We start from the raw sequence: 23,209 nt of genomic DNA on the forward strand, positions 1-23,209 counted from the left end.
AGGGCCTTTAGTCTCTGATTAAGTGGGATGCTTTCACATGTTTGATAAACCCTATCAATGCTGAATTAAGTCTGGTTTTACTTTGTGAAGGAACTCTTGTTTAAGAGAAAAATTGAGATATTCAACATTATTCACTTTTTAATAAATCTAAACCCATACAGATATTATTAGCATGGCTTTTTTTCCTGACAACCAAGCTCTGTTTAAGGCGGCGATGACACAGCTATGATATACATTACACTCATGGTCCAAAACATTTCTTATCCAGCAAATCATTAGTTCTCAGTTTTGTACCTGTATAGTGCTCTTCCCCCAATAGTTGCCAGGTTGGAGAAGACACTCAGGTCTGTCATGTTGTCAGGCCAAGACTGGATGTTGAGATAGCCTAAATGTGGACACAGACACACAGGTTACACTATAATGAGTCACCAGTACCTACACACTAATATCAACTGTCTATCATATCCTCTATTTCACACAGTGACAAGAATAAAATGAGGAGGGAGAATTGGAAGCTTGAATTAGAAACCTCCGAGGACCACCGTTACTACTCCACCTGAGTCTCATCTGAAGGCAACAAAGCCAAAAAAAGTTGTCGGCACAAAATCTCAACAAAGGTGTTTGGTGCCAGCTATGACAAGTGTAAGGTTTGACATATCAATATTTTTGCATTTCCTTTATCCGCCTTTCTACTGTTGAATCATTTAGAAGAATAAATGAATAGCTGATAGGATGGCTGTGGCTCATTTAGGATATTCAATAATGGATTTAGATATATGAAATATTAAGTAGAGAAAGGTGGTTATAACCCACAGGCTAACACCAGCGGACAAACAAGAAGTTGGATGAGGCTTTGAGATGAGGAATACAATGCAGGTAAAGGAGCAAAGGTAAGAGATGAGTAGGAAGAAGCCTGAGAATAGGTGTCCTGGTAGCAATAACAAAGACACATTACTTTATCATCCAAAGGAAACACAAAGGCCAAAAGCCGCTGCTCTATTGTCTTGCTGACAAAGGAGGAAGGGAGAGCTGGTGGTGGATGATGAGAAACAACCTTGAGGGTGTAATGTGTTCTTCAATCAATGAACAGGTTTTGACTCCATAATAATAAACTGTGTGGTTCCCTCCCACGGGATGCATAACTTCTGTTGATCCAGAAAGGGAGGGAAGGTGGAGAGAGTTAAGCAGTGTTGCGGAGAGAAGGCAGCTCATGGCTTGTTGACAGGAGAGCAATAACCTTTAACAGAACCTTTATCAGTTTGTGGTTGCTGTTTTGTTTGTTATGTCTATCCCAGCTGAGAAGCGGCAGGGTCTGAGTGAATGCTTATTAACTGTGTTTGATGAAGAAATTAGAAGAAAAAAAAAGTCAGGTAATTTGTGGGGAATTACACACCGGGCCTCATACAAATGGACATGAGCTGAATGCGATACACATCTTTATACAACATCTATTCTTCTTATGTAAGCGCCCAATGTGTCGAATCAGGTTACAAAAATAAAACATACCAGAAAATATTACTTACATTTTTCACTAAATAGAAAACAGCACTTCTCAGTACAGCCTTATATAACACTCTTTATTACTTTAAATCTTTAATCTCTTTTCCCAGAGAAGATACAACCTGGGTATAATAATGGCTTCTATTATAATGGTATAGTAATGGGAATTAATTCCGTTGTAAAACATGATGTGATATTTATACAGAATGCATGCAGGAAACTGGTTGTTTGTGAAAGCTAAGGTTATGGTATTTTGTTGCATTGCATCCAGGACCCTGACCTCATGGTGTGCATTTTAGGACCCCAAGGGCCTCTACAGAATCATTACAGTTGTATTTGTTGACACTAATTGTTTTAATGATAACACCTGCAGCGCAGAGGCACCTCACCGTCCCATCGTAGTGCTCTTTCGGGGTATGCCAGTGCATCCTAATAAAATAAACAAGCTATTGCCTGCTGCACATTTGTCTGTGTTAATTTAATACTGGGCAAGCATGCGCTTTGGTTGCTAAAGGTATACCACTGATTCTATGTGGACACATTGTACATTCCGCTAACTTCTAGAACAAGTGTATATTTAATTGTTTAAAGGGGGCCTATTATTATTTGTAGGGTTTTCCCTTTGCTGTAGTGTGTTATCTAGGTTTTTGTGCATGTAAATGTATATTGGCAGTACTGTGGAGCTTTGGAGTCGGGCACAGATGGATGGTGCTGATGATAATGAAGCATTCCTCGTTTCCATGAAATATGTTTTATGTTGTTCTTATCAAACTGTAAGGAAATTATTTTAAAAGACCAAAACCAACAATGACTTGATTATCCTGACATGTCAGTGTAGCCCAGTGTTTCTCAAACTTTTTCTGTCATTCCCCACTTTGAACAGGTGGGCCTCTTCAAGCCCCACCTGTTCCTCATCACTCAAATAAAATGGTAGGCCAAGCTTAAAATGGTCAAATGTATCGTTCTATGACAGGGGTCTACATGTACCTTTAACCTTTGTGTGCTGTTTGGGTCTGTGGGACCCGTTTTCAGTGTTTACTAAAAGAAAATGTAGCAATTTAATTATTTTAACCTGCTTTATTTGGTGGTGGACGTCACATCCTCTGGGTCCGGGGGCATGCTCCCCCAGGAAGATTTTTTTTAAATGTTGAAGTTAAATGCATCAATCTGGTGCACTTTGAGCTAGGGCTGCTCAATTCATCGTATTTTAATCGCAATTACGATTTTGGCTTGCAACGATTATGAAAACAACATAATCGAAATAAAACTATTTTTTATTGTTTTGATATTCCACCAGTGTGAAAAAAAAGAAAAACATTTTTTTAATTTTTTTAAATGTTTTAACATTTTTTAACATTTTTTTATTTTGTATTTCGTGACCCACCTATCACATCTCTGCGCCCCACCAGTGGGGCGCGCCCCACACTTTGAGAAACGCTGGTGTAGCCTTATGCAACTTATGTATATGTCTAACAGTTCTCCAAATCAGTAAGCTATGGCATCGCCTTGGGAGAAATGGTCTTTCAAATACACTGCAGTTCATTTTTAGTCAATCACAAAAACACAGTTCAGATGCAACTAAAACTCGCAATAACTTATACATCGTAATCTGTAAATAATGTAGTCACCATGTGCAATATTTACTTGCTTTTCCGAAACCTTTGTTGAAAGCTGCCCAGCTGTTTAGGGAAACTACCAGCCCTCTTTTTACCAAATCAAACTATATTGGTGTACCATATTAAATGATTTATAGTAGACCTTCAGTAGGACATACTTTGGCTTATGATGCAGACTAGGTTGGGAAGTCAGAAAGTATAGAACAAACAAACAAACAAACCATTGTATTGTTTGTTTGGTCTTTTCATTTGTTGAGGACTAAAAAGCACAACATAGCAGTCTATGTGAAGTGTACAAATAATAAAATCATAGATTTGAAACTATTCCACAAAAGAAACACCTATATTCTAAAGTATTCCAGTGAGTCAAATATTATCTGTAATACATGGGCAGTACTTAGTCAGCTAATGGGAATTATCTTAGTAATAGGTGTGATGGGGGGTAAATGCCAACTCTAATCTTTTAGCGACTTCCCCTTCTTCTAACCTCTTTCAATTAGTGCTTTTGTGCATAAAAAGCAAAGTAAAAATATCACCTATAGCTGCAGAGCGTCACATGAGTGGCACGCCAATGCACACGACAAATTACAGCTTGGAGCCACTTAGAGAAGAAGGCCATTAGATCACAAACAAAGGTTAAGAGGGCTTAAATTGTGGTGATTACATTCCGCGCCAAAACACCTAGAAACCCACTTATGTTAAATTGCGTGAGTTGATCGCCCACTCTTTGGGCGAAGCTTGAACTTGTGATATGTCTTTGAAGACATAGGAGAAGCATGAGTCGCTTAAAGAAAGAAAGGAGGAGAAAATAAAAGGATTGGAGTGAGAGAGAGCTGTCTTCCTACAGGGCTAATTTGAAAGCTACAGCAGTGCCAGTTGCGACCTTGGGGTCACAGAGGCAGGTTGGCTGCTTCTGTCAGAAGTCACGTTCTCCTGACAGCTCAGAGGGATGACAAGCGTGGCTGACACACATCTCGGACTACATGCTGCTTGGCCAATGGTTTGTAACCATCACCTGCTCTCAGACTGCCATCACCAAACAAAACGGGAACAAATTCTAGATAGGAAATCGTATTATTCCATTATTGTACAGTATTTTCAAAAACTCCCTTCAAAATGCACTCAGATTTTTGCATCCGGGCACACAAAAGTTCAACTTTTCAAGCGTCGACGGAAGCGCCAGCCAATCAAATCATATGCCAGTGCAAGCGCAAGCCAATCAATCACATGCTTTGTGTGTCCAGGGCGGGAGATTAATGTGATTGGTTGTTGTTTGCCCACCGGCAAGCTTCAACGCGATAGAACCGTATGTAGGTGGCGTTAGACCAGGGATGGGGAACCTCCGGCGTATACGGCCCGCGAGGTAATTTATAAACACACGCAAAAAAGAAAAAAAAATAAGAAATCTAGCCCGCAAAAAAATTAAACAAGTGAGTGCCTATTTTTCCTGGCCAAGGTCAGGGTCCTTGAATACAACACAAGCCTAACATGTCATCATGTGATATATATCTCTAGAAATTGCAGTACCCATAAGGAGCCCAACACATGCCGCAGTTTCTGCGTGGCTGTGTCGTATGACGATCTGTTCATCTATCATACTGATCATACAGTCAATAACTTTGTTGTTATTAGCATCTGGTTAGCTAGCTATGCTAACGAATATAAGAAGCTTTTTCTCCAACCAGTGAGGTAAAGGCACATCTTTATATGATCATTATAGTTATAAAAAAATAAGTGAATAAAGTAAACAGGTATAACATACTATATGACAGTAAAAAAAAGTTGTTATTAATAAACAAGAATGCAGTTTGAAAGGGGAGTGATTTGTAAAATATCCATAAAGAAAAATAAATCTGCTTACAGTTGTATCCATAGATCTCTTAATGTTGCACTTTGCTCTCAAAGTGCACCAGATTGATGCTTTTAACTTCAATATTTAAAAAAATATATATCTTCCCAGGGGAGCATGCCCCCGGACCCCCCTAGAGGAGGTTAGGTCCCCCCCCCACACTTAAATCATGTCCACATGGATAGGAAACTAAATACATTTGTATATCTTTCTGTCACAACCGTGCCAACACACTCTCACTCCCTAAGCGTCCAGGAGCGACGTTTGGTCAGTGTCCGTGGTGTCCAGTTGTGACGCTCCTAGGCTCCTTCAGCGTCATAAAGGGACGCAAATAGCTTTCAACTCATTGCAATGTATTCCCATCTGCGGCGGGATTTGACGCTCATGGAAGCACGGCATTCGTTTGTGTCGGCTGCCCTTAAAGGCAATGTGAGCGTCCATTCCCATTGGATAACGGAGAATTGTACACCCGGAAGTAAGTATTCCTATTACTGTCGATTGATTTTACAGTGATATCTGCACTACTCATCGACTAAAAAACACCAGATTATCCTTGTTAATTACACAACATTGATTGGTTTAAATTGTGTGCAATGCTTTTGTATTTTTCCCCTTCGATTCGGAGAAACAAATATTTTTTCGGAGTAAAGGATGGTAGAAGACACTACACTACCCAGAATCCCCAGCTATCGTTTGGACTACGCCATATGCTCTGTTTGACAAACCCCGTGATAGTCCTCAAGCTCTGTGATTGGAGAGTGTGCTCCGAGGGTTACGCCGATTCTCGAACAGCACTTGAATTGGGATGGAACCATGGCAGACTGTCCAAAACTGGATTTGAACGGGTCCACCACATCCCCCCCTCCCCGTCCCCAGAACTACACATGCTGGCTATTCTGTTTCGCAACATGTTCTCTCTCTATGGCACGTCTCTACTGGGAGTTGTAGTTTTAAAAGACGTTTTCGTATTTCCCATAATAAGAAGTTGCCAGTATTAAACTGTGTACATCCCTGGAGGTTTAGGGGATAGGAAACACTCACATTTAAAACATATAATTAATAAATGGGTGAAAATAGCTTGAGCCCATAATGGGCAGCATTAATATATACCCACACGACAGCTAAGGTCAGAAGAGCTTTATTTAACAGCTGGTCTTATGTGTGTGACCCCTGTCGTTAATTGATAACATTACATTACATTAATTGATAAGCCTGAAACATGCACTTGTCAAGGTTCAAAGGCACATTTTGCAAATATGGCAGTAGCCATCGATCAGCTTAAGATAAGATATACTTTATTGATCCCAAGTTGGAACATTTGCGTTACATCAGCATGTGTAACAGTTGTAAATATGCAGTGGTGTTTATTTGTAAATCATTTAGTATAATCACACAAATTCTGTGTTTTATATTTAACAATTCTGTGTTCTTTATTTATTGATTGTTCAATACCTGACAAGGCCGGAGATGAAATATCTACATAGATCTTATAAGAGTATAATACATTATGTATAATATCAGTTAAAATAAGTGCTTCAACATAGTTAACATTGCTGGAGGTATGCACAAATATTGATAGATGTCTTGTAATGCACTATTGAGGAACCTGCGACCCAAGTTTTTCATTCGATGCAGAACTACACCATAGTTGTGTATAGACCTATATGATATGTCAATAAACCTTAGAAAATCTTGAAATCTTGAAAGGGATGTGCAAAATAGTCATTATATACAGTCTTTAATTAACTATTAGTAGAGCATAACGAGTAATGAATATACTTTATAGGGATCCTATTAATATCTAATAATAAAAATAATGAAATTCAATAACATGCTTTAACCACTAGGTGTCCCTTTATATCAGCTGTGCACCTTTATGGTGTAAATACAGCCTATCTACCAATTGGATCAAATATAAAAGTCAGCCGAATTAGTGTTGATACTGCAAGGAGACGTATTGTGTGAAAATAAATGTAAGATGTTGTTTAATGGCTGATATATTTATGATCCACGTCACGTTTTCAGTTCCTCATGTTTGTCTAGAAGTCTTCTCATCAGGGCTCTATAAATACAGAACTACGGCAGATATGTAATATTTAATGCAGCCGAACCGTGTATTACAATGTCGTTATGTGATGACTTTCAAAGAGAAAAGCAAGCACACTCGGAATAAAGTATTATTTTATTTTTTTTAAATGTTTTCGGTCTGTTTCCGGTATTTGTTAATGATGATGTGCTGTGAGATGTAAGACTGGAATTGCACAGGGGAAAATAACGTAGGCTATCTTTAGATGCGGATTTTGTTAAACTAATATGTTTGCGCTGTGGACCAACACTATACATTGACGGGGAAGGGGGTAGCAATAAAGATAACACCATTAAACAGTTACACAACATAACATAAATAATATCGATAGCAGCGTCTCTAGCAACCACCTTGGTAACAATGAAAACGTCGCGATTTCCTGAAGTAATCTTCGTAATAACTAGCAAACTAAAAATCATGTACATCCACTGCACACATAATCTGAAATAACAACTCATATTTCTCGCATCAAATGACATAAAAACGCATTTTAATTAATTAATTAATTTATTTATAGAAGGACCATGCATACAAAAACATTAATCTCAGCAAAGAGAAGAGATGCAATATGCCAGATTATAGCTAATAGCTAATTTCCATCTGTGGTCCTAATGGCCAAACTAACTTTAAAATAGGCATTTTTCACCGAGAATAAAACGAAGTTCGACCATGTTTTCTTTTTCTGCAGGGAGACATTTGAAGATCACGTGACATAGCCAGCCATTGGAATGAATGGTGAAAAAAACGGGGTTTGTCAAACAGAGCACATGGTGTAGTCCAAACGATAGCTGGGGATTCTGGGTAGTGTAGTGTCTTCTGCCATCCTTTACTCCGAAAAAAATATTTGTTTCTCCGAATCGAAGGGGAAAAATACAAAAGCATTGCACACAATTTAAACCAATCAATGTTGTGTAATTAACAAGGATAATCTGGTGTTTTTTAGTCGATGAGTAGTGCAGATATCACTCTAAAATCAATCGACAGTAAGAGGAATACTTACTTCCGGGTGTACAATTCTCCGTTATCCAATGGGAATGGACGCTCACATTGCCTTTAAGGGCAGCCGACACAAACGAATGCCGTGCTTCCATGAGCGTCAAATCCCGACGCAGATGGGAATACATTGCAATCAGTTGAAAGCTATTTGCGTACCTTTATGACGCTGAAGGAGCCTAGGAGCGTCACAACTGCACGCCACGGACACTGACCAAACGTCGCTCCTGGACGCTTAGGGAGTGAGAGTGTGTTGACCATGCACATGGCTGCATACGCGAGTCATGGTAAGATATCTGGATTCAGAGGTTGCTTTTTCTTTGCACAGCATGAAAGAAAGGCAAATTGAATGGGCTATGATTTTAGTATTTATAAGCAGAGGTCAATCATTTGTACAGGCCCTCGGAGGATGTTGAACAAATTGAAATGGCCCTTGAGAGGAAAAAGGTTCCCCACCCCTGCGTTAGACTCTACAGAGGGTGGTGAAAACTGCACAGCACATTACCAGGATGGAGCTGCCATCCATGGAGGATCTCTACACCAGCGGCTCCGGAAGAAAGCCGTAGTTGTGTATATAACATAAAACCTTTTGAATTTTGTATTGAATTTGAATTGCTTATTTATCATATATTACGTTTTAAAGCCTTTTAATCTCTTCTGCCTTCCACCTTTTGCACACTCAGCCATTTTGAAAGGAAATATCTTAGAGCAGGCTTAATCAAGTAGTAATCAATGGTTTCCTACCTCTAACAAGATTATATAGATTTGTTAGTTTGTTTCTTAATCCTGTTCTTTGATTGTTCCATTTGATTAAACCTTTCTTTCCGTTCCCATCTATTCTCTTTCCTTCTGTTTTTCCTCTTTTAAGTTGTTGACCATTGGATCAGAGCTTGCTGGAAAGACAAATAAATTCAATACAAGTGGATGTGATTCTGGACTGACCTTTAAAGAGGACTAGAAATTAGCATTAATTGACTTCTTTGGTCAGTTGCTGTTTCCAATAAAGGAAGAGCACATCAGCCATGTTTGATACATGTTTGAAATGAAAGTAAATGTGTTATTTCGGGGTAAAAAGGGGATACTGTGTCATAAAGCTGCTGTTTTGGTAACCCCCTCTTCAAAAAGCTCAATAATGTCTCCAACAATATTTCAACAGATATATTTTCTTATATCATGAGAGAGTGTCACAGCGCAGATAAAAGAGAGGTTTCTCAATATTCTAATTTCCCCTCCTCAACTCCTCGGTCCTCCGGTAGTGACCCGGAAATGGATTTCAGAGCACCATGTTGAAGGACATCTAATTTCTCTAAATGCACACCGAGCATCGAGAAGGCTCTCTGGAGGAGCTCTAACCGAGGAGACAGTTACCTCATTCACACCAACGCAACTCTGGTTCAAGCACCGTGCTAGAGCTTTTCAGGTTCAGAACCGGTTCTTCGGTTTAGCTCCGGCTCTTTTCACACTGCCCAGAGTCCGAAGTGGTGCTGCGTCATTGCGTCATCGTTTGCGTCATGACGTAACCATTTGCCAAAGCCAAACCGCGCGGATACCCCTCACAGCTCACACCGACAACAACAACAATGGCCGATTGTGCTCCAGCTTCCTCTGTACCTCTTCGGAAGACCAGATTCCCAGTAAGTAGCTGGTCTCTTCAGTGGACCACTGCTGCTTGTTAAGTGTCTCCATCGTTGTGTACAAACTGGATAAAACGCCAGCTTTTTGTTGTTGTTCAGGAGTTGATCCCGCCCCTGCCCCCGCCTCGACGTAAGCAGAGGCGCGGGAAGGTATTTTGAGTGGGGGTGCTGAGGTGCTGGACTCCATTGAACACTATTACAGGCACTATAGAGCACGCACAAAAGCACTCCCCACACGCAAACACACAGTACACCCGCGACTGTTACAATGAAGGCTTGATAATCAGCTCACGGCATATAGGCAGGGGTAAAGTGCTATTTTTTACGAGTGGGGAGCGGACCTCACCTCCTCTAGGGGGGTCCGGGGAATGCTCCCCCGGGAAGATTTGTTTTAAATATTGAAGTTAAAAGCATCAATATGGTGCACTTTGAGAGCAACATTAAGAGATCTATGGATACATCTCTCAACACCCAGATGAAACAGAACTGTAAGCAGATGTTCTTTTTCTTTATGGATATTTTACAAATCACTCCCCTTTCAAACTGTATTCTTGTTTTACTGCCATATAGTATTTCATAACTGTTTTTCCTTTATTCTCTTATTTTTAGAACTATAATGATCATATGAAGGTGTGCCACAGAAATAATCTTTTGAATAATTTGTGACCAAACCGTTTGAGACCCACTGAGATAACTTAGACTAAAGTTAACTATCTAAACACTCAGAGAGTCCTTTAGCTCACCTGAGTCTCTCAGTCTGAGAGGAGAGCTCTCCTCCAGCTTGTTGTGGAACAAACAGCTCCGTATGTCCGTTAGTGCAGCTAGCTAACCAGATGCTAACAACACGGTCCCTGCTGCTGGCACCGGTCCCTCTCTCTCTCCCTCTCTCTCCCTCTCTCCCTCTCTCTCCCTCTCTCACACACACTAAATGCGCTATTTCCGCACACACACACAGAGCCGAGCTTGAATGACACAAGCACACTTTTATTTCCATGCAACTCTCTGATTGGTCTGGTGTCTTCTTGCCTCTGTTGCATTCACTGAACACAGGAAATTACAGTTCTGTCGTCCTCTCTAGTGTCTTGATGAGGTTCACGTAAAGCACGGTTAATGTATTATATTATGGAGGTAGAATTGTCCGGTGCTACAGAAAAAACATTCGGGGCAGGCCAAAATATTATTTTACCAACAATGTGGAATTTATTGGCTACATATTACACAGATTATGCACAGCGGGAGCAGCAATAACCGTCAAATAATAATTCAGACAGCTCCGCACCCCCTGCCTGCCGTTAGGGGGTGCTGCAGCGCCCTCAGCAATTTTCCGGGCGGAAGCCAGCCAGAGAGGCGGGACCTTCTCAGATTACAGGCAGGTGCGAAGAACGCAGACACAGACAGAGGCAAGCAGCAGCGCTGAGCGGCAGAGCCATACATGTGTTTCGAAGGTAAATCAGTTGAAAGCCGAAGTTCAATAAACATCCCAATCCCCTATGCTGAAGTTGCAAAAACACCACGATCTTATGATCCAATTATATCAGTTCTATTTCGTATATGGCTTCGCCCTATAAGGCTATCGCTATTGGGTAATCCCCCTGCGCACCCGCGCAGCACCGCAAGGTGGGCCCCACCCTCGGGCTCCCTTCCGGTATAAATAGGAAGGAGGCCCGACAATCTGCTCCCTCTTTTCTTCAGCAAACCACGTTACTGAAGCGCAGAGACACTTCATTTACAGAGTCAACCATGAGCAACAACTGTGTTCGAGATTCTCCCTCATGTGGCTCAGGATACATCATGAGCTACGACCAGCACACAATGTGCGAATCCTTCCTGGGGCCAGAGCACGCGTTCGCGGCTCTCAGTCAGCAGGTCGCATGCTCACACTGTGCCCGTCTCCCCTCGGCCGACAGGAAGCGAAGAGCGGACGCTCTCGCTGCTGCGACCGAGGAGGACGATTGGCCCGTCCAGGCTTTCGAGCACGTGGACGGCAGCTTGTCCCTGGAGCCGAGTGCCGGGCAGGAGTCGGACGACTCCCTCCACGGTTCACCGTGCGGTTCTCCCCTCCCTCCTCACCCCCGGACGGGGGAGACAGAGTCGGAGCAGGGTGCCAGTTTGGCGGCCGAGCACGCGGTCCCCTTCTCCGTCACCACGGCGCTGCCGGCGCTAGGTGGCACCATGGTGTCCACATTTGTTCCCTTCACCAAGGTGGAGGGGTTCACGGATAATGGTTTCCCAATCACCCCTTCTCTGGAGCCGAGCCTGACGGCGTTCTTTGGGGTTAGACAGGCAAACATGATCGCCGGACGGCACCCTACGTTGGCCTCCCCCAGGGCAGACCAGTATGTCGCCCGCCAGGCTGACCGGGCGCATCAGTGTGCTTTTCAGGCGGCGGCGGCGAACAACATCGCACTGCTCTCCAACTCGGTGGTGACGCTGGTGGAGCGGTCCACCACCTTGGCTGCGGATGAGGCGGAGGAGATCAGCAAGGCGGCCAGGACGGCGCTCACGCTGTGCGCGTCCGTTGCTGTCTCCCAGGCAAGGATCGCTGCGTGGATGACGCAGATTCAGCGCCACCTCTGGCTGCAGCAGGCGGCTGTTACAGAGATGGCCAGGAAGGTATTACTGGACCCCAGTTCCACGCCATGGTGGAGTCCATGAAGGCGGCTACGGAACAGGAGGACGACATCCGCCAGCACGTTAGCTGGCTCCAGCCTGCTGGGCGGTCAGAGCAGCACCAACGCCCGCAGCGTCCAACGCCACAGGAACCGCAGACGCGGCGTCAGACTCGCGCGGCGGGAGACTCGCGCGGCGGCAGGGGCTCCGCCCTGCGTCTCCGCGCCCCGCCAGCGGTGGGTCAACAGGGAGTGAGGCATTCCCGCTCTTCGTCTACTCCACGAGAGCCTCAGAGGAAACAGAGCCGTTTTTGATGTGTTGCTGGGGATTGTGAGGAAAATAAAAAAAGCTCATTTTCCAACCTTTTGTCTGAGTCATCAGTATCAAATGTGTCTCACATATCCCCCACTCTGTGTAAGCCGGCTGCCTATAACCTATCGGTCAATAGCCAACAGGGCTCGTTACAAAAGCCTGCAGTTTGTAATCTATCGGTTAATAAACTGCAGAGTTCGGTAACTAAGCCAGTTGCCACCAATCTGTTGATTAGTAGGCAGCAGGGCTCGCTGCAGAAGCCTGCTGGTTTTAACCTATGGGTTATTAAACCGCATGAGCTCGCGGCATTCCTCTGTCCGAGATACGCCACCTACACACGGTCACAACGAACCCATGAGCGCCGTTATAACGCCTCATGTGGACGTCACTGCACACACCTCCATCCATCCCCTGAGCGTGTACGCGCCTCATGGTGAGAGTCGGAGTGAAACGCAGCATGTGGAGGCTTCCTCACAGCCCTTTCGCTCTAGGCCCACCTTGGGTGGGTGGTGGCGAGGGCTCTGGCGTGGCTCGTCGCCATGACAACCACAACACATCTCGAGCATGTGCAGAGTGGCAGCGCGTGTGTCTGATGGACAGAGCAGGCTGATCAGCAGAGGGTACACCCTGCAGTTCGCCTCTCCGCCCCCCACAGTTCAATGGGATCTCCTCTGTCCTGTGCGCGAGCTGTCCTGCTATGTGGCGCGCACGGCTGCCTTGCGCCGTTCTCAGCGCCTGTTTGTGCATTATAGAGAGAGTTCGATCGGGCAGCCTCTGTCTGCACAACGGCTTTCACACTGGCTGTGTGAGGCTGTGTCGCAGGCATATGTCCCCTCTGGGGTGGATCCCCCGGAGAACATCAATGCGCACTCCACCAGAGGAATTTCCTCCTCCACGGCGTTGCACGGAGGAATGTCAGTGGAAGACATTTGCACTGCTGCATCTTGGTCTTCCCCCTGTTCATTTATTCAATTTTATTTGAGGGATGTCTCCAATTCCTCTCTGACGCACCCTGTACGGAGTGCCTTGTCAGAGTGAGTGACGTCAGGGATCCAGCTGTGCGCTTCAATGAGTATTGGCGTAGCCCTCTAAGTGCGGGGCCCCACTGGCTCCACGAATAGCTGAAGAAAAGTTATTTTGTATGGGAGCAGATTGTCGGGCCTCCTTCCTATTTATACCGGAAGGAGGCCCGAGGGTGGGGCCCACCTTGCGGGTGGACTAGGCCTACAAGTGTTTCAGTGATGCGCGGGTGCACAGGGGGATTACCCAATAGCGATAGCCTTAGAGGGCTGTGCCATTTACTCATAGAAGCTGGAGTTACAGTAAGTAACTTCAGTTTCCCAGTTACACTGGGACGCGGGAATTCAGTCAGAGTTGGGGGTGCGTGCAGCGTCTCGCAGCTGAGTAACTGTGCTGCGAGTGGAGCCTCGCAGTTTTTCAGGTTGATATGTGAAGCTCATTAGCTAGCCAACATGTATCTAGCAAATGTTTAGCAAACTATTAGAAGTGAGGCTACTAGACTAACGTTAGGTCTACTGTAATAGCCTCACTTTTGATATTTTGCAAAACATTAGCTAGCACTAGTGTTGTACAGTTGCTAGCAGCTTATTGGGATATTATGCAAGATAGACAGGCATTGTTTTGATATAATACATTAAGCATTATTGTTAGTTAAGCATGTCAGCCTGCAGCCCCACTTTTAACTCTCTGTCTCTCTAACTCATTGCAGATGGCTGCACTAAAAAAAAGGAAACCAGTTGTAAGATGTTTAAAAGTTCATTAAACATAATATATGCTTAAATGCATTACAAATAAGTTGTGTTGGAGTTTGTGTTATTCTACATTTTGACACCAAGTTTTTCTGATTTTACTTCAAATGTATACATCGGTTCCAAATATCGGTTATCGGTCTCCTTGATTACTAATAATCGGTATCGGTATCGGCCTTGAAAAAGCCATATCGGTCGATCCCTAGTGAGAACAGCTGTGAGGTCCGTGCAGAAAGCAGAGCAGTGTGTATAATATATATCACTCAGTATAACAGGCCTACATTACTTTCTGTATTTGTATGCTTTAGTTTAGTAGATATCTAACAAAGAGTCGATATTTTTCTAAGACCATTTAGTGCTTCACATAATAAAATACACAACGGCTGTAGCCTGATTATGCTTTAGGAGCTGTAGGTGTGTGGTACAGTGTGTAGGTGTGTGTGTGGTAGGCCTACAGTGTGTACTGTAGGTGTGTGTGTTGTACAGTGCGTAGATGCGGCGGACAGACGGGTCTCAGTTGGTTTGGTGTCCTCTGCTTACTTTTAATACTTGTAAATACAACTTTTGGCCCGTAATTTCAATTCCCCATTTCAGCGACCAGAGAGAGGGGGGAGATATATCCAGTCTCTGATTGTGTTACGTTATTATGAGAGTGCTCTCATACTTGTTTGATTCTGAAATTGTATATATTTATATAAATATATGTCCGCATCTGTAGCCTGTTATTGTCTCATTATACCGCACTGTCATTGAATTAAAAGTAAATATATAAATCGTCATGAACACATCTGTCCATCAGACAGAGGGCTGCTGTGCCTCCTGTCTTCATTAATGGACGTCTCTTTAAAATGACCGCTCAGAGGAGATGAGTTCTCATTTCTCTAACCGCCTGCTGCTTCCCCTCCTCTCTCCTCGGCTCCCCTCCTCAGTCCCCCGCTCGCATCTCCTGTGGGCGGCACTAAGTCTCGAGGATAGGAGTCGAGGATAGGAGTCGAGGAGGGGAAATTAGAGTATTGAGAAACCTCTAATGTTTCTTTCAGATGACATTGTCAAATGTCCAGCTATAGAAATGACAGGGGAGCTGGAGGATTAACGATGCACACCACATATCCTGGATCTTTTCTTCATGGTGCGTGAAGGGAGAGCTGGGACTGTGGGACTCAAGGCTAGGGACTCCCCGAGGGAGAAGCAGCAGAGAGACAGAGGAGATTGAAAGACTCATCTGATATTCATCTTATGCTGCGATGTCTCTCCTTGGTGTGGACAGTCTCAGGGGGTGGGGGGGTGAGGCAGACTTGAGCAAACACACACACACACACACACAGATACACAGTCAAGCACCACCTACTGTATATGCACACTTCATCTGACAAAAAAGTGCAAGAGAAGGGATTATTGGAAGGGTCCATTTTTTTGATTGCTATTTAATTCATATGCATGTGCAGAGGCATGCTGTGCAATGATATTACTCACCGGTGATCTCCCGTACGGTGCGGAATACATTTAGTTTTTCTGGGTCCAAAGCTTCAATGTTGTGATACACATCCCTGACAAATGATAATGGGAGATTAGAACACAGCAAACAACACAATGAAAGATAATAGCATCTATATTTCACACTGTATAGATAAGGAATGTGCCTCTTGATCACAGCAATGACAAAGTAGGTGTGCTCACCCAGAGATAGACAATTTAGAGAAAAGGATCATGTCAGAACAGGATGTTTCACAGACTATGTGCATTATGAATTATTCATTTTCTTGCTTTGCTAAAATGAAATGATTTTTTGCATGCATAAATAATGTATATCTATCCTCATTTTTATATAAACACGTTTGCTTTAGGGTCACCCTCTACACTAGCCACATTTCTTTACATTCATTCATTTATGAGTATATACATTTAACAGCACTCTTCTTACTCTCAATAATGATCACAGTTCCACTTTTGCACCCACTCTTTCATCATTCTTATGAGCTAAATGTTTTTAAGTCTCACCCTTTGATCCCAGTGATGAGGAACACCAGGTTGCCGTTGATTTTGGTGCAGTTCACAAACTGGTCGATGTTGCTGGAGTCGACTGTTTGAGCCGTCTGTAGACTGGCTGTACCAATGCCATCACATGCTGCGACACACAGGGGAGGGGGATAGACAAAGTAAAAATAAAGACGAGGGCTGTCAACGCCTTAAAGTCACGATCAATCTGGAAACAGGTTTTTAAAAACAATTATTCAAATTAATCACATGACCAAGGTTCACCAAAAGTTGCTCCTTGCATGTTTCAATGCACAATGATGTCATGTCCCTGGATGATGCAGTTGTGTGACATTTGAATTATAACTACATCTCCTATGCATCCTGTATTTCCCCATTGTTCATTGTGTCTCAGCATTAATGTGGAAATAATCTTGTAATCGCCAAGTTATTTCATTTAACAACTTTATATACGGCTAAACAAATAGGAACTTAATTACAGATAACATTCTTAAACATCTATGTGTGGTTTACCTTTCGGGCAGATGTCGGTACAAGCACTGCACATCTTAATGTGGTTCTCCTCCACCTCCATCTTGTTACTGGGGCACGCTCTCACACAGGAGCTATAGTCCACCACAAAGTTATCTGAAAAACAATTCACTGTAAATGTCAAGTACAATGGCTGCTGTCACACGAGTAAATACCATCACATAAAAAAGTTTTGAAAGTCACTTTCATTCACTTGGTCTGAAAGAGGCTTTTCTGACTCCACATGGATTACATTGAAGGGTAACACGTTCATGTTTTTAGCATGCCAATGTAATCATTTAATGAAATGTATGTTGTTTTATAAAGTCCTGTTTTGAATAAGTATTCATTATTGAAATACCCTGAAGTCATTTGTGATGCTCTGGTAAAGAACAATGTTTGTGTCTAGTGTTTTGAGTTTTGTTTACTTGGACCAGGTTTCAAGTCTCTTTGTTTGGAAGACCAATACACATTATTTGCAAATATAAATAGGTGTCAGTAGGCTCTGGAAGGTCCAAAAACATCCACATAATAATGACACTATAGAGTACGCCATGGACAATACCAAAAAATAAACATAAATTGTTGAATTATACTGCATTTGGTATAGTAACAATCTCTTTAAGCACAAATCCCACTTTCCTCTAGGCTGGTTGGCCATCTCACTAATGTAGGGATAAACGTGGGCGCTCTGCTAAACATAATGATCTAGACTGAGTCCCACCACTTTGTGGTCATCATGAACACACGGTCATGAGCTTTAAATACACCTGTAAAAAACCACATTCATCAGTTTTCAGTCTGAATGGGAGATTTTGGATGAAAGTGTTGGATGGGTTTCTGTACATGTGGTAGAGGTACACACTTTACAATCCTCTTTCCCTACATTTTTTTCCAATTTGTAGATTTGTCATCTTCTCTCTATGCAGGGAAACACTGTTTGAGGTGGGGAGTCATAGCTATCCAATGTTTTCTTGGCTTATGTTTAAATATAGAAGCAATCACTTGCAAATGGACACTAAAGGAAGCCTTGCTCTACTGTATCTATTTACCTGCGCATGAATGCATGTGCATTATAATCTTTGATAAGAGCTAAATATTGTACTGGCATTATTATTGCAAATAGGATTATAATGGCTTATTTTGACAGATGCTGTGATACACAATCATTTTAAGCATTCAATTTTTTTTGGATCGCAGGCTTTATGTATCAAGTAATCAACTTTTCTCTAATCCTCAGGGACAGCAGTAATGGGTGGGATTCAATTTCCTATTTTGAATGTGTTATTTGTGTTATATTATTTATTTGCTAAGGGAAAACTATTAAGCCGTACCAACCATTAGAAGAAAGCTTTATAAACTAACATTTCTTTCTTTCTAAAAATAAATAAATATTGGAATTAGCATTAACCCTTTGTTTTCAACTTAGTGTGGGGGGGACATCATCAGAAACTATAGGTTACTTACGTAACCCCAGGGCTCAGAGTAACATGAAGTGAGATGTCTCACTATGGGATGCGCCTCATCGCGGAGCAAACAGAAGCATCAATCTCATTACGCCAATCCTGATTGGCTGGTGATCTTGACGTCAGCATCAGGGAATTCACCCCCTATAAGTAGCTTGCGCCACGACGCATGCGTCATTCAAAATAAGCACCTCTTCTCGCTTCACCATAGCAAGGAGGGCCGTCTGGTGAGACATCTCACTTCATGTTACTCTGATACCTGGGGTTACGTAAGTAACCTATAGTTCTCATTCATAACACTCCGTTCGATGTCTCACTATGGGAAATTGTAGCTCCCGTATTGCCAGACGAGCTTATCTCGAAAATCACCAAACCGACCAGAACTTTAACAGGTAGGGCTCCGACTCAACCAGGTGCCCAGCACTGCTTGAGTCAAACTGGGAGTAGAACGCCCAGCCTGTTAAAAGGCGGACAAAAGTGAGCGGCGAGGCGGACTCCTGCGACCAGCTCGCCACTTGCACCAATGTCTTGGATGGGAGACATCCTGGACAGAGCCCAGGATGCAGCCAGACGAGTCAAAAGAACTCGCGAACCCCAGGGTGCCTGCGAACTCTGACTCGTATGGGCCACAAACAGTGGGAGAGCCGTTGCTTAGTAACAGGCTTGCCCTTATAAGGGATAGCCCAGGACACAAGGGGCTTGGTCATTATGACGAAGCACCCCTGATCTGTCCCTGTACGTGCGTAAAGCACGGGCTGGATATGGCAAATCCAGCCGCTGTTCCCCGGAGGAATACAGTGGCGGGGAGGATGCCTCAATGTCAAATATGGTACCATTCACGGGCCAGGCCCATAGAGCCAAGCGCTCTGGGTGTGGGTGAAAGATCGCCCTCCCCGCTTGGGACAGTATGTCCCTGCGTAGTGGGAGCTGCCATGGCTGCCCGCACAGCAGCCGATATATTTCCGCTAGCCAGTACATAGCTGGCCAGTGCGGAGCTATCAGGATAAGTGTGTGGCGTTGCTCTCTCACTCTGGCCAGAGTTGGGGGTATCAGAGCCAGGGGTGGAAACGCGTACAGAAGGCCCGGGGGCCAATCGTGCGCGAGTGCATCCACGCCTAACGGTGCATTCAGATCACACATTGAAAAGAACAGCTGACACTGAGCGTTGTCTTTCAATGCGAACAGATCCACCGCGGCTCTGCCGTAACGCACCCACAGCTGGCTCACAATCCTTGGATGTAGAGTCCAGTCTGCATAAAGTGGTATACCTCTGGACAGTAGATCTGCCCCGAGGTTCATTACTCTCGGTACGTGCGTCGCTCTCAGAGAGAGGAGATGTCTACCGCTCCATAGGATCAGTTTGCGTGCCAGTGTGTGTAACTGGAGAGAACGCAAACCCCCTTGGTGGTTAATATACGATATTGTGGTCGTATTGTCTGTCCTCACGAGGACATGATGTCCCCTGAGGAAAGGCAGAAAGCGTCTTAGGGTGAGAAACACCGCTAAAAGCTCCAGGTAATTTATGTGCGCCCGCTGGAGGTCTCTGCTCCAGAGACCCCTCACCGGGCGACCTTCATAAATACCTCCCCAACCTGTCAGACATGCGTCCGTGGTGACCACTTTCCGTGAAAGGACAGCACCCATAGGCACACCTCGTACTAGAAAAGTCGGGTGCAGCCAGTGGACGCAGTGCCATTACGCATTTCACAGTAACCATCACTCTCCGCCCGTGGCCTGGCCGGCGCAGCGTTGGACACAGAGACAAATGTCCGTGACCGCTGCCATCTCGTCCAGAGTGGCTGCCCCCGGGTTACCCGACAGGTCCTCGCAGAGCTCTGCTTGGTAAGCGGTTAGCAGCGAGGACACGTTCAGGGCCCTGGCGGACAACGCTGCAGCTTTGTAGGACTTTTCAGTCATTGTCGACTGAAAACGGTCCGACTTTGCTGGCAGCGTGGGGTTCCTGCTCGGTGACGGGCCCACCTTCGGTAGGAGGTGGGCTGCTACCAGCGGTTCCATGGGCGGTATGCGGAGCAGGCCGAGCTTCTCCATTCCGTCACAGTCTAGGGAGCAGGCACCCTGGATTGGGACCTTGTTGCTGAAGGGCCGGTCTCTCCACGAGACCGACACTTCATCCAACATCTCCGGGAAGACCGGAAGGAGTTGCCTCTTTTTCCCCGCTGCTTGGGGAAGATGTTTTCCCTGGAGGTCTCCTTGGCCATTTCAGGCCACGGGACGTTGAGTCTGGCCACAGCGTGTTTACGCACGGCCTGCAGGTCCATGCTCAGACCGGGCGAAGCTGGTGTGCTGTCGCCCGGGAGAGCAGCCCTCGCTCCAGGCTTTGCAGCCTGAGCCGATGACATGAAGGTGTCCTCTTCCTGTTCATCCGACTCGGACAGGAGGAACGCCAAGGCGTCCTCTTCTTCGTCCTCCTCGTAGTCCAGCTCGAGGACATCCTCCGCGGGTGAGACCATGGTGAGGTCTAACCGGGAGCCCCAGCTTGGTAAAGCGCGGGGACCCGTTCCCGCGTGTCTTGCCGTCACCGGGTCCCGGCCTGCCAGGGCGCGGGATTCCGGTTCTGTAGCCATCGCAGATAATGAGCTCCAGACCGACACAGAGAGGGGTTCACTCTCTGTGGCGGACGCCCCCGTGTCTTGACTGCCGGCCGGTGGGTCAGTGGACATGGGGGGTCCTGTTCCGACAGGCTAGCTTGTCTTGCTAACCGTCGGCGGAGGCTCTTTACGGCGAAGCGGACACAATGTCCGCACGAGCCGGGGTTTCTTCCTCCGTGGAGAAGAGAAAAGAAAAAATGTACTCGCTACCGTGGTGTCGATAGAGAGGGAGCGAGCTAGCAACAGGTGTGCTGCTAGCTTAAAAAATCAGACCTACCTTACTTTCTCAGGGAGAGAAGGGCGAGGTCGATTTTAATACTAACTGCGTTAGTATTACCGTCTTCCTGCGAAGCAGAAGGAGTAGCCGACGAGAGCCCGTCGACCGAAATGAGTATTTGGGTTCAGTCTGTGGACCGTTAAGCTTGTCCGGCTACTATAGAGATGTGCTCTGAAGCGAGAAGAGGTGTTTGAATGACGCATGCGTCGTGGCGCAAGCTACTTATAGGGGGTGAATTCCCTGACGCTGATGTCAAGATCACCAGCCAATCAGGATTGGCGTAATGAGATTGATGCTTCTGTTTACTCCGCGATGAGGCGCATCCCATAGTGAGACATCGAACGGAGTGTTATGAATGAGAACTCATGTTTCTCTGTTCACCTTCAATCACTACAATAATGTATTGAGCAATCAGTGAATTGTTACCTCAAAATGCATTAAACAGTGTTTTCTTGCAGAAGGAAATGGAGACTTGAGAACATAAGGAAAATAAGCGGTGGATATATATATGTTTTTAAACAAAATGTTTGTGTTTTAGGTCAGCCATGGGTTAATGACTTTATAATAAGGTCATCAAAGATAAAGTATTGTTGTTGTTTTTTTTCTGTGTGTGTTCTGGTAGACTTACGAGGACACTTCTTGACACAGAAGGCTCCATAGGTGTACTTTGCTCTGGGGTTGTATTCCAGCTGGAAGGTGGTGGGGTTGTAGACAAAGGGCTGGGGGCATTGGGTCACACAAGCCCCACTGTCATTGAAGTTGGTGCAGGCCTGCAAGTGCATTCACACAGAGCAGACACAGTGTTGGTACAAGTATTTCGATTATTTACTTTACTTAACTTAAAGGGTCATTTTATGAAATGAAACATTCTCTCACTTATCCCTTTATGCTTCCAATAGAGGGGGTTAATGACAGTTGGATATGTGCCTTTACATAATACATAGCAAACACATAAACTCCTGTGCCTAAAATGCATTAGAGGATGCAGCCATTAATCTTACTACAACAGCTTTGAGTTGAGAATTTCCTCAGAGTTGCCTCAGAGTGCTCAGAGGAGACATTATTAAATGGTGCAGCAAGAGAATAATTTGCGTGCACCCAATGAAATTACCATTGGGATAAGTGTGATTCGCCTTTCCTGTCAGGTACCTGGGCCTTTAACTTGTGTTTGGAAAATGTGGGAAAATGTGAACAATGTGTATTGATACAGTTGAACCAAAAATGTACCTACAGAGAGCTACTTAACTTTGTGGGTATAATACAACATGAAGTATGAAGAATTAAGAAAAAAATAAAGAACTTGCCATTCCAAAGTCAGGCAGTTAAGCTCCATAAGTAATGGGCAATGATTTACAAGTTTAACATGCATAGGGTTAAACATAAAACACGCCAAAGTGCCAGAATGGAGGGGAGGCTGGTGAAGTCTGTATTTAACAATGCCACTCAAGAACAAATTGAAATGTCATGTATTGGTATTTGCCATCCAACTGGAATTTTAACACACATCAAAAAATGCCATCTTGATAGAAGAAATCTTATTGCAAAAGTAGTATGAATTGTAGCTAGCTAAAAGTCACTAGTAAAAAGTGACAGGTTTGAGAAAAGAAATGTGAAGTACAAAATGATTCAACATTTTTTGTGGGGTTTGTATGAAATTATATTAACATGTCAACATGTTTTAAGTATGTGTGCGTATGTGTGTGTGTGTGTGTGTGTGTGTGTGTGTGTGTGTGTGTGTGTGTGTGTGTGTGTGTGTGTGTGTGTGTGTTCAACTTACAAAGCAGTCGGTGTCTTTTGGTCCATAGCAGCCCCCCGCACACTCACGATGGCAGCAGTCACTAACATAGGGACCGAAGCAACGACCATCACACTGCTCAGCACACACTGTCTTAGTTACTGTGGAGTGACAGATGTAGAAAAGACGGAGAGAAAGAGAGGACACACATATCATAAAACAAGTAAACATTACATATAACTTGTGTG

At 44.3% G+C, this 23,209-nt stretch overlaps 1 protein-coding gene across 1 annotated transcript in view; it reads right to left on the reverse strand.

Moving 5' to 3' along the window:
* The window catches only part of LOC117466553 (receptor tyrosine-protein kinase erbB-4-like), a 431,817-nt gene that overhangs the window by 117,660 nt on the left and 290,948 nt on the right, over window positions 1-23,209 (reverse strand). The window contains exons 6-11 of the mRNA XM_034109868.2: window positions 23,004-23,122; window positions 21,855-21,996; window positions 16,878-16,991; window positions 16,368-16,494; window positions 15,843-15,916; window positions 295-385 (exon numbers count right to left, since the gene is read on the reverse strand). Of these exons, the coding sequence (XP_033965759.1) occupies window positions 295-385; window positions 15,843-15,916; window positions 16,368-16,494; window positions 16,878-16,991; window positions 21,855-21,996; window positions 23,004-23,122 (667 nt within the window). The remainder of the gene's footprint in view (window positions 1-294; window positions 386-15,842; window positions 15,917-16,367; window positions 16,495-16,877; window positions 16,992-21,854; window positions 21,997-23,003; window positions 23,123-23,209) is intronic.

Source organism: Pseudochaenichthys georgianus, chromosome 21 (genome assembly GCF_902827115.2).
Source record: "Pseudochaenichthys georgianus chromosome 21, fPseGeo1.2, whole genome shotgun sequence".
NCBI lineage: Eukaryota > Metazoa > Chordata > Actinopteri > Perciformes > Channichthyidae > Pseudochaenichthys > Pseudochaenichthys georgianus.